Source organism: Penaeus chinensis, chromosome 2 (assembly GCF_019202785.1).
Source record: "Penaeus chinensis breed Huanghai No. 1 chromosome 2, ASM1920278v2, whole genome shotgun sequence".
NCBI classification, from domain to species: domain Eukaryota; kingdom Metazoa; phylum Arthropoda; class Malacostraca; order Decapoda; family Penaeidae; genus Penaeus; species Penaeus chinensis.
The window spans coordinates 44,567,586-44,580,085 of record NC_061820.1 but is presented as its reverse complement, the minus strand read 5'-3'; the positions used below and the strand labels follow the sequence as shown (position 1 = coordinate 44,580,085).

At 38.0% G+C, this 12,500-nt stretch overlaps 1 protein-coding gene across 4 annotated transcripts in view; it reads right to left on the bottom strand.

Moving 5' to 3' along the window:
• Positions 1-606, bottom strand: part of LOC125037099 — a 16,505-nt gene extending 15,899 nt beyond the window's left edge. For 2 of the 4 annotated variants that reach the window (XM_047630103.1, XM_047630112.1), the window contains exon 1: positions 514-606. In XM_047630103.1, coding sequence (XP_047486059.1) covers positions 514-559 — 46 coding nt within the window. In that variant the 5' untranslated portion in view covers positions 560-606. Of the gene's footprint in view, positions 190-239; positions 443-513 lie in introns of those variants that run through there. The other 2 variants (XM_047630120.1, XM_047630129.1) reach the window with 2 other exon arrangements.
• Positions 607-12,500: the final 11,894 nt, after the last annotated feature.

Here is a 12,500-nt window from a genome sequence, read left to right as displayed (position 1 = left end):
CTCCCTCGCCCAATAGATGCCCTTGCCTGACTCTCGACTTGACACTCGTCTCCGTGGCAGGGCAGGATGCCTGTGCATAGAGGGGCACCGCTGGAAATCCTTGGGGCAACTTTATCGTCTGCTGCCACGAAAGTGTCACGATCCCCGTGTTTACGCCTCGCTCTCAACAGGTCCCCCCTCCTCGCGCCCTTTTCCCCCGAATCCCAGCCTTCTCGGGCACCGATGCCCTCCCCTCTCACCGGTAGAGACGAAGGGCATCCTTCCCTGTTTTCTGGAGGAGCGCAGTACGGCCTCGGGGGTCAGCAGAAGGCGCAGAAGGCGGAGAGGTTCGAGCGCTGGGGGTTCGCGCGCCGCCTACAAAGCAGACGCCATTGCGGCCGCAGCAGCCGACGCCAACATGACAGGCTGTCAAACTCTCTCCCTCTCTCCCCGCGCCCTTCCGTGCCCTGAACCCTCCCCTGGGCACTTCAGCCGTGAACCTCGAACACTCAGGAGCTCCCGAGGATACTTTACCTCTCCGCTTTGGGTCCGCTTCATGGGTTTTCCGACGCGTTTTCATTCCGTCCCTTTGACACTTGTCGACTGCTGGCGGAGGGGGCGCTCGCGGGGGTCGGCGCCGCTGCCACGTCTCCTCTCCCTCGACAGACGACGCGGGGAACAGGGGCATTTGAGGGCACGCGTGGGGCAGGGGACACTTTTCGAACGATGGGCGGTGGTAATGACCAATTCGCCGGCGTGTGGGACGGGGAAATAAGGCCTGGGAGGACGCCATTCCGTCCGTCTGAACGAGGGATGAACTCCTACTTGTTGCTTCACCGCTCGTAACCTCCAGGGGCAAACATTCGCCAATTTACACCTGAATACTCTATTTAATCCCCGAGTTTGTAGATTCTAGGGAAAGATAATAAAGGAAACGAATATAGTGCAAGATTTCGAAGTATGACTCGCCGGATTTGTTTAATTTCGAGGCATAATAAGAAACAGGAAAGCGCGAAGAGGTCATGGCGATGGACAGACGACGCTCATTGTTTGCTTTTGGGAGGGAGTTTTGTTTTCATTATTTTCCCTTATTTATTATTCTTACCAAAGTCGTACTATTCAGGAAATCGGAGTCACTGATGAACTGAGTCGTTTTGAAGACTTGTATTACTATATTTTTGGGCTTAAGGATACGTTTTCTCCAGAATAAAATTACGTATTAAAAACGAGGGAGAAAATTTTTCTTTGTTTACATTGTCAAACTTCCAATGAGTGTGAACTTTAATTTTTGTCTTATTTGATATTGCTCTTGTGGGGTATTTAGAGTAGTTTTTATATCAAAGTCCTCTAATATCACGTCTATTATTGATGATAAAAATGTTAAATATCCGTATTATGCCATATGGGGGTGTATTCAAATAGTTGCCATTGTCTTCCTGTTAGAAATATTGCTAATTCATATATTTTAAAAGTTATCAAACCATAGTAAATTATCTATTTTGCCTTTATATAATTTAACAATAATGTGGGTCACTATATGAAGCAATATCTAATTACGGTTAATTATTAAAATAATTGATAAAGTTGGCAACACATACTGCCTTTTGTAGCAGAGCAAATTCGCTTTTCGCTATAAGGTTAAAAAACATTTTTTATGGTTGATCTCTTTGCCATTTCTTCCCTTTCTCATGTCTAGAATGAGAATATGTCAAGATTTCCTAAGGATATATATAGAGACACAGAAGTGACCGGAAGTTTTGTCATGATACAGCATTATTGAATATTCAAGAGAGGTGTTTTACCATTCACTTTCATGAACGGAACTGATACAAGGACAGGTCAAAGTATGGTTACAATTTGCACCGAACGTCAGGTCATTAGGTGTAAAATTCCTAATCTCTCATGTGAATTACTCATTTCATCGTGTTCACCTATATGTATATCAGATGGTCGTTCTGAATACAAAATATTTTGCATGTAGTAGAGTAGAGAAAATAGTTACATTCTTGCACATAATTTCGAGATCGAATATATGATCAAAGTGATTTTATAGGTAACTAATTCGGCAACTTTCGTGTTTAGGCATGTACATGCAAATGTGCACGTACACGTGCTTACGGTATGTTACCCATAAACACGCGCGGGCACACAAATATAGGCATACGTAAATATATACACACACATACGCATACACACACGCACACGCGCACACACACACACACATATATATATATTTATATATATATAATGTATATATATTTATATATGTATGTATGTCTATGTATACAAAATTATATTGTTATACACGCATATATGTATATATACTCATGTATATATATAATATATATATAAATATATATATATATATATATATATATATATATATATTTATATATTTAACGAACCAAAGGTCGATGGGAGCATGTATACATACTAGTATTCTGTCTGACCTTTAGTGCTCACGTCAAACTACCTGAGGATTACCTATTCTAGCCTCAGGTGACCTGATTTAGGTTTCTTGAGTACGAAGGTCAAGCTCCCTTTGTTCATTATTTTTCTCGTCCCCCCTTCCCCCATCACTTCTCATAAATGACCCGATTATTTTGACATGACCTTACCAAACAGTTTCCCTTCAGTTTCTATTGCTATGCTAATATTCTCTACTGTTGTAATATTACGTCCCCTGCTGTTCATATTCTGTAATATCACTTCGTCCCTATCACCTCATGTGTCTAATATGTTTGCTTGTTTTTTTTTACATCGTCAAATTTGTTACAAAGTAGAATCACCCTTCATTCGATCCCAGTTTAATCATAAGCGCACAGGTACAATACCTGTACTACTTGCAGTTCACTATCAATGCACTATCTCCCTGCAAACGTTTTCCTATGAATACCTCGTAAACGCCTATTATTGTTGTTACTGAAATAATAAAGTCTGACAGTGGATCAATTATTTCATCATCGATTTCAAGTGAAAGAAAAAAGTCGGGATAATATTGTATTCTATGCTCATGTTAGCCATCTGACCCCGGTGAAGTATAGCCTTAGGGCTGGTGAGCCAGACGGGTATTGCTCGGGTGCAAAACAGCGAGTCATTTTTACCATGCCCAAATCTGCGAAACCAAGATACAACATTACTGGGATTGCTATCCATATATAATATATCACCCATGTCGCGCTAAGAACACTTTCTTATTAAACATACACCAGGTTTTATTGTATTAGACCCAATATTTAACATGTGTTACGCGGGGCATCCAATAGCAGGACCAGGACACACCCTATGTTGGTACGAACTATGCGTCATCGCCACGGCGCAGATGCATCGAGGCCAGTAAAAGAATGGAGGGGAAGGGTGTCGTTATCATGTCCCGTGTACTAGAATGAGCATTAATAGAGTCCATTCAGTCATACAGCAAACTCCCCTGGGCGTGTAGTCCGTCATCTGCGCGCGGGGAAGGCAAACAGACGATGCCTCGCTTTACGTGAAATTTAATATCGGCCCAGCGGGAGGGACAGATATTGAAGGGGTAAACGGGCATCAACTCGCCGGAATGATTACGGCACGTGCTTTTCTAAACGTGCATGGAATTCAGTGTTGTCATCTTGATTGCAAGAATGGCTTTGTGCGATGACACAAGTACGACCCGAAGCTGCAAGGAGGATTTCCTTATTCTTTCTTGCGATAAGGGCGAAGCTGCTGGTTCGTGGGTGTCACTCAGGGGGCCTGTCGCTTGTTGCGTCGTGAACTGCTTCTGGATAAAGGGAATATGTATTGATGGATATACTGGGTGCGCATGCATTCATACATTAATGCATATTCATATATACATACATACATACCCCCACATACATACATAGACATACACCCACATGCATACATAGACATACACCCACGTACATGCATAAAGACATACACCCACATACATACATAGACATACACCCACATACATACATAGACATACACCCACATACATGCATACAGACATACACCCACATACATGCATACAGACATACACCCACATACATACATATACATACACCCACATACATATATACATAGACATACACCCACATACATACATATATGCACGCACACACACACATACATATAAATTCTTTAGAACGGAAGCAGCAGATTGTTTCATGCTCCCGGATAACACAAATCTACGGACGTAAACCTAACCATTTGCGATTTCAGAGTAATCCACAGTCCAAAACCTTGTAACACCAAGGAAGGGCATCATCGTCAGGAATCCTGCTGTGTTCAGGATAATTTTACGGGGATAACCCTCCCACCTGGGTTGCCCTTATATCCAGCGTGTGTGTGTGGATATACATTCACCAAATTGTGTCGGGTGTTATGGTCAAGGCAAGTAGAAAAACAGTATTTACGGATACTGAGTACAGTGCCAGAGTCACAGGGTGTTGTACGAACGAGCGTAGGCGAGCCCTGGTGAGTGTGTCGCCGTCGCTCCCCCTTTTTGTCGGAATTTGTTGACTGAATACTTCAGTGGATTCTGGAGGAAAACAGTTCTTGTTGCTTCTTCCTTTATTTTCCATAATTGACGAAATATAATTTCTACATGTTCATCCATATCCTCCATGTCAGTAGTCATACGGCGACCACAGCTGCCGTTGAAGTAAACAACCGAGTCTCAGTTCCCGTGTATGTATTCAACTTTGAAACATAATCTTCAAAAACTTTTTCATTCAAACGAAATAAAAGAAAATTTTATTCCTTATATTCTAATAACAATTATACAACTGATAGGTCTCTCAACATAAGTTAATTTTTTAATCCTTTTACCATTTTTATCAAGACATGAATCTGACATCATAATCTTTGTGTTCATTACATGTCCATCTTCACAAATAACTTCACATACACGCCCCTTTTTCAATAGTTTCTAGTTTCATTTTGATCCTTTGCAATCACGATATCACCTACTTTCATCTCTCTTGGACTTAATCCACTTATCTCCAGACTGAAGAGATTGGAGAAACTATTTCTTCCATCTAGACTAAAACACATTGGCTAATTACTGTACTCTTTGCTATCTTTTCTTTGAATATAGATAATTACTTTGCATGTTACTTGGTGGTGGCAATACAACCTTTGATTTCATAGTCAAAAGATGGTTTGGAGTTCAAGGATCCAAGTTTTCTACTGAATTAATACTATTCAGTGTCAATGGATGACTAGTGACAACAGATTCTGCTTTGACCATAAATGTTTGTCTTGAATCATCATTTAGCTGAGTTCCATGCTGACAAAGTATCTGTCTCTCCCATATGGCTAGGATAAGGTACATGCTTTTTAAATTTAATCCAATCACAATTGTTCTTTAGCATTATATTGCTGAATTTTGTTTGATCTATTTTCTTTAAGCAAATCTCAAGCTCACTCTTGTCACCTACAAAATTTGTACCTCTATCTGATCTCGACTGAAGTACTGGACCTCTTCTACCAACAAATACCATGATAAGCATTGAGAAAACAATCAGTATCCACAGATACAATAACTTCTAGGTGAACAGCTCTTGAAAGTAAGCATGTGAACAATGCTCTATATCTCTTGACTTCACTGCCTCTTACCTTCAAATGAAATGGACAAAAATAATCTACAGCACAATAAGTGAATGGAGGAGTCTGTCCTTTGGCAGATCTGACAATTTTTGGTCAAGTGTATTTCCTCTTTGCTTTCTTACAAATAATACAGTTCCTAAAGTGCTTAGCTACCATAGATGATCCTCCTACAGTAACCTGCTAATCTTATTTCATTTAAAGTTATGCCACAACCTTTATGGTAAACTCTTTGGTGATAGTGACACATTATCAATTCTGAAATGTGACATTTACCTGGCAAAATTACAGGATGTCTTCTTGCGTCATTCAAGTTTGCTTGAGTAAGTCTTCTTTGTACTTTTTACAATTCCATCCGTATCCATAAATGGATCTAATTTATACAAACTGCTTGTTTTATTTTGGACATCTCCATTGTTTGAAGAACCATTTTTTTCATCAGCATAGTGTTTACTCTGAAGTTCCTTTATTACTGCTTTCTCTGCCTTTTCAAGCTCTGAAACTATCACAGGACTATATGTTACATTTCTCTTGTCAATTTTCTACTCTGATGATTCTGTGGTTTTCTTATACTTTGTAGTCAAACAATGCAGTAGCTCTTTTAGCTCAAAACCAATCTGAGAAATAGTCTAATCTATCAAGAAACAGTACTTCTTTCTTTGGAGTTACTACAAATGACACATTCTTGACTTCCAAATCATTCTCTAAAATGGTGCTTTGTTCAGAGGAATTTACACAATTATAAAGAAAAAGAAACTTTTGACCATGCCACTACATCAAATTATTCATAAATTCTTTAACACAAGGTCCATGTTCAGCACAATCTGCAGGATTTGACTCTGAATGTACATAATTCCAATGAATAGGTTCAGTCCTATCTCTAATATATTGAACTCTATTTATAATAAAAATATGATACCTTTTAACATCATTTGAAATGTATCCCAAGACTGCTTTACTATCTGTCCAAAATATTTCCTTTATAATTTGATAATCAAGCTCCTTTCTTAGCGTGACACTTTGGTTGATACTACTGCTGCTGTCAGTTTCAATCTTGGAATAGTAACAGCTTTTAGTGGAGTAACTCCAAAGCCCTCTGGTTTATATTATCTAGGCAACTTAAGGTTCTGCAACTCATATAATAAATTTCTCCACTTTTTCCACAAGGGTTTAATGTGATCAGGCACAGGATCATCCCATTCTACTTTACCCCTACATAAATTCTAGAGTATTTTCTTTCTTAATAGAATCAATTGAGATACTAGTCCCAAGGGATCAAATATGGAGCTTACTATTGACAAAATGGCTCTTCTGGTTATAGGCTTACTGTTGAAATTTACTCTGAATTGAAAAGTATCCGATTCTATGCAACACTCTATTCCAAGTGTTCTTTCTATTGGTAGTGTATCCTCTGTCAAGACTTTTAATGCTGTCAGATATTACTTCTGGACTAATAGCAGAAATCACTTCCTTTTTGTTTGAGGAAAATTTGTGCAATATGAAACTTCCTAATTTACATAAACTCACTTTTGTCACTCAAGTCAATAGCTTCAGCTACTGTTGCCACTGACATTAACCCATCATCTACATAAAAATTATCTGTGACAAATTTGGTTGTCTCATGACCACAATCTTTTTCATACTGATCTACTATCATCTTTAATGCAAAGTTTGCAACACTAGGAGATGAAGTAGCTCCAAAAAAGATGAACTGTCATTCTAAATTCCATCATTTCATCTTTTAAATTACCATTTTTCCACCATAAGAACTAAAGTAAATCTGTTACCACATTCAACTTTACTTGATGGTACATTTGCTTAATGTCACAAATAAATTCTACTGGTTCATGGCAGAATCTACACAATACTCCTCTAAGATTCAAAAGGTTATCATTCAGTGATACATTTTGATTGCAAACACTGCAGTCAAAAACTACTCTTATTTTACTGGCTTTTTGGAAAGATAAACACCATGATGTGGAATATACCAAACTTTGCCTTCATCCTTACTTAATTCTTCCTTTATGATTGGTTCCATATAACCTTTCTCTATGAGATCATTCATAAATTTGACATAATCTTTATAGTAATATTTCATTTGCCTGAACTTTCGTTTAAGATTCATTAACCTGTGCAAAACTACATCTCTATTATTTGGGAACTTGAAATCTACAATCTGTTAAGGTTGATTTCATAACAACCTCTTTCAACCTGATGAATTCCTTCTCTCATTCTATTTATAAACATTTTATCATCTAGAGAAATAGGACCATTATCATTTACTTCATCAAAATTAAGCACAAACATCTTTCTTACTTTGGATTAATAATCTCTCTGACCTTTGTAGGCACTGTGAGAAGATATTTTTTCTCATGGTTAATTATTACTTCCTGAACCATTGTTCTGTGTACTGTGACTACATTTTCCTTTGAGTCAACTCTGACTCTACCTACAATGCCCCAACCAAGATCAGTTAGTTTTACATAAGGATCATCGTCATTGTCAGTAATAATTTCCTTTGGCTTAATTGCCTTAATACACGACTAATCAGGAATCCTACTTCTACATCATCATTGTAAGGCATTAGTTTCTCAATTATTCTTTCCAAATGTGGTCACACTCTGGCATCTTCAGGTCCTGGTATTTGATCTCACCTGGCAAGGAATTGCTTCTCTAGAATAAGCATGAGTCAATGGTATATCTGTGTTTTCTTACATACCCTTTACAATTAGACCACAAGTTTTAGAACATGTAACAGTTTGTTCACCATTCATAGTAACTAATTTTAGATGAACCTTTGTTCCACCAATACCTAACTTACCTTGAGCACTGTTTTTCATAAAATATACATCAGACTGATCATCAAGTAATGCATACACCAAAACTTTCTGCTGCTCATCACTTTTATGGTGCAACCACACAGGAACTATCATTGAGTTAACATCCATAGCAATATATGTGTTAACTTTAACTGTATTATAAACAACAGCCTCTTTTTCTTGTTCCTTAAACTGAACTTTATGTTCAGACTCCCATCTGTTCTTTTGTATTAGTGAATCATCATGGAGAGAAGTAGGATGTAATATATTACAAGTTTTGCACTTGCTCCTTTTATGGCAATATCTTGACATATGTCCTGTCTTTAGACAAACTCTACATAATTTTTATATCAACAAAATTCTTTTTGTCTTTCAAATCCAAACTTAGAAACTTATTACCAGTATTAAGATTATGTACCTGACTGCAAAATAGGCAAGGAAATCTACTGTTGTCACTTATTTTGTTATTAATTTCACTGGTTTCTGTGACAAAGCTCTTCATTGACCTTGACATATTTTATTTTTGTACATTTACTGTTAGGTTACCTCTAACACCTTTATCTTGAACTACAGGGATTGAAGATATTGGGCTACATGCCCTTGAAACTTCTTTTCTTACAAATGTACAAAGTTTTGTGTGAAACAGGGAAATTGTGCTGAATATAATAAGCCATCATCACTCTCATCATCAAGTTCACTGGCTTTATATAGCTTTTTATCTACAAATGTATTCCATCTTTCAACTATAGGATGTGGTAATTTCTGTAACATTCTCTGATTCTCTTTGGGATCATTTAATATATTCAAATACTGAATTTTACTCATTACTGTCTTACATGTCTCCAAGAAATCAGAAAACTTCATCAAGGCTGGTCCATCATTCAGAGGAATCCTTGGCCACTCATGTAATTTCTTTCTATATGCATTAGCAATTACAAAGGCATTACCAAATCTTTGTTTTAATAGCATCCTTCCTAATAACAAAAGTCCACTTATAACATCTTTTGCTTCCCTGTTTGTATAATTGCTTAATACATTCTCTCAGCTGCCATTTTAGTTTTTGACTCAATTAAAGTCTCAAATGACTTAACCCACATTGAAAACTGAAGTATGTCACCTTTGAAGATTTCTGCTTGGAAGTGTCACTAATTGCCAGGTACAAAGACTTTCAGCCAATTGTTGAATAGCATCCCTTTCTTCTGTTTTCCCTAAACAAGATATTATATCTATTTGATTAATGCACATATCTTATCCTTTGGAAACAATGAATTAGCTTTAGGATTCAGATTGCTCACATATTCATCGTCAAGGTCTAGTCTCTCAAATTTTCTTCTTGCGACTCTCTCTCACTAATTTGAAATGGATCATATTCTTCAATGGATTTAACTTTACACTCAGATACAGAATGCTTATGGTGTGGCAGTGTTTTCAAATGCATCTCCACAAACCTTCTTGTATATCTTTGATTACTCTCAAAATTTACTTCATCTGTGGTAAAGAGTTCATCATCAACCACTGATTCTTCTTGTTTTGTATTTTTTTAATTTCATTTTTGACTATCATTTCTGAATCTAACTTTGCTATTTTTTTTTTTTTTTTAATGAAGAAACACTCAAATGCCTAGGATATCCACTTCTCACATTTAATAGCTATCATATGCATTCTGTACAGCTTCAAGCTTGGTTACTAGTGAAATCCTAGCTTCCTTAATTTGATTAAATTCTAGATCATCTAATCTAATACTTGTATTAGAAAAGCAGATTTTGAAACACTTCTTATAGTCATCAACTTAATATTCATAACCTTTTTGAGTCTTAGTTCTAGATCTAACACTAGGTACATCATCCTGAATAACATTCTCATGTCACTCTAATCCTTCAGGGTTTTCAACTTCAACAGTGTGACTCTGTGAATACCGTGACTTAACAAAACAGCAATTATAATATACCAGTACTGCAACCGACATCAGTTAACCCACATATACAATTACCCTGTCTGCAGTTACCTTATTTTAAACTACAGATCAACAGTGGGAATGTAAATAACCCTCTGGTGAACACCTGTTCTCCTCTTGCTGTGATTGTCACTTCTGGTCCCAGTTGTTCTTGGAATGTTGTTGGTAGATGAACTAGTTAAGATCACACTTGGCTGCTGGGGAGAATCAACTGCTCTACTGTTGCTGCAGCAAATAACAACTATACTTGATAGAAGCTTTTGGCTTGTTATGCAACTTATGTGTAGTACTGCCTTCTTAGGATGACACCCTTGTTTTCATACTTCTTGGATGAAATTTGACATGGCTTGTAATTTACTGCTGATAGATTTTCACTGACGAAGTGTTGGGGTTTTACTTGGGTGGAGCTATTCTCTTGTGGGGTATGATAGGCTGGAGTTATGCTGTCATGGTGTTTTACTGGGATGGAGTGTTCTTGTCGCTGCAGCCTCGCCCTTTGTGTTGGAATTTGTTTACTGAATGGATTCTGAAGAAAAAAAGACTTAACTCAATTTAAGCACATCTTTAAATGCTTACAAACTTATAAAACATAAGATTATAATAATTGGGCAAATAAACTAGTACAAAGAAGGTAATTTACTTCCAAACCCTTACAATAAGGTCTGGTTCTTTTAGGCGACCACAACTGCCGTTGAAATATATAGAAAAGGTATGAATTAGAATGAATATCTTCACAATACAAGAGATGTTTTTGACTGGCTTCGTCAGAAGAGAGTTGAAACCGGTCAAATACATCTCTTGTATTGCGAAGATCTTCGTTCTCATTCATACCTTTTCTACATTTGTCAACATGAATACGGTGTATACCCGTCTACCCGTCTATGTATTCAACTCTGAATCATCTTTGAAAACATTTTCATTCGTCGTTTTTATCTTAATTGGGCTGCTACATTTATGTAGCGTATCTGAAAGCACTTGAGCTCGGCCCCCTCCCCACCGCCCGACCGCAGGGAATTCATCGCCTCAGAAACGGGCAACCACCTCCTTGCCCGCAGTGCCAACCACCGCGATGTCCGGCCTCGCCACATCCCACCCAGTGCCGCAAGACGTCACCAACCTTCAGGGATTCCCGCAACTGCCAAGGGGATGCCCCATTCAAGGAAATAGTGCCACAACGGTAACCGGTCGTGAAGAAGTCGAGAACGTGATGCAAGAAATTGCTGAACTGAATTGATTGGCAATGGAAATAGAAAATGATAGTGTAAACAGGAAAAATATGCTTCCTAATGATGTTAGAGATGTTGAAAATACCAGTGAGGTCTCTGAGAATAGGCATGATACCATCGACGAATCGTCTGAAAGCGGTGCCAACAGTGAAAATAACGCAGACGATGCGGAGGAAACGGAAGAACTGTGGGAAAACACTCAGAAAATGTCAAATACGGGTTATACATATAACATCAATATGAGGAAAATACGCAGAATCTTTGCAAATAAATAAGATGCAACACACAATATGTAATGTTATACAGATTAAAGGTGTAGCCGCTGGTTTATCACATACTTCTTACTGGTTTATCATATATTTCGTATATGACGCATTCTGTAACACTGTGATCGGAGAGGCCTGTAAGGCATAAATTCATCTTCTGTGTCACACTGACCTGTCAAAAACATGTTTGTGCGAGGGGTCGTGCCAGAGGAAGTGATGGCAGCTCTTCGTGTGATTGATGATGGGAGATAATGAGATTGCGACCTAACTAATGTATAACATATGAAGTAGAATGTCACTTGATGTATCATATGTATGTTTAAAGTCTGAGGGCAGTTCGAGGGGAACTTCCGTGCCGTCAAGACGCCCATAACAGTCTGGAATCAGACCGTTAAGCTGCTTGACTTCGCGCTTTACTATATTCCCGTATCCAATATATGTAGAAAGTTCTTTATCATATAATATAATATGTGCTGTTATTTACTGGCTCTTTGTATTGTAATCATGCATTCTAATATGTATTAACCACACGCACTGACAATCATAGGCGTTCTTCGGCGGCCACAGAAGGGCTTCATCAAACAGATTTGACCAATCAGCTAATCATAGGGTGTGATGGCGAAGAAAATAATTACTTCTCTTTCATGGAATATACGTGGTGTCAACC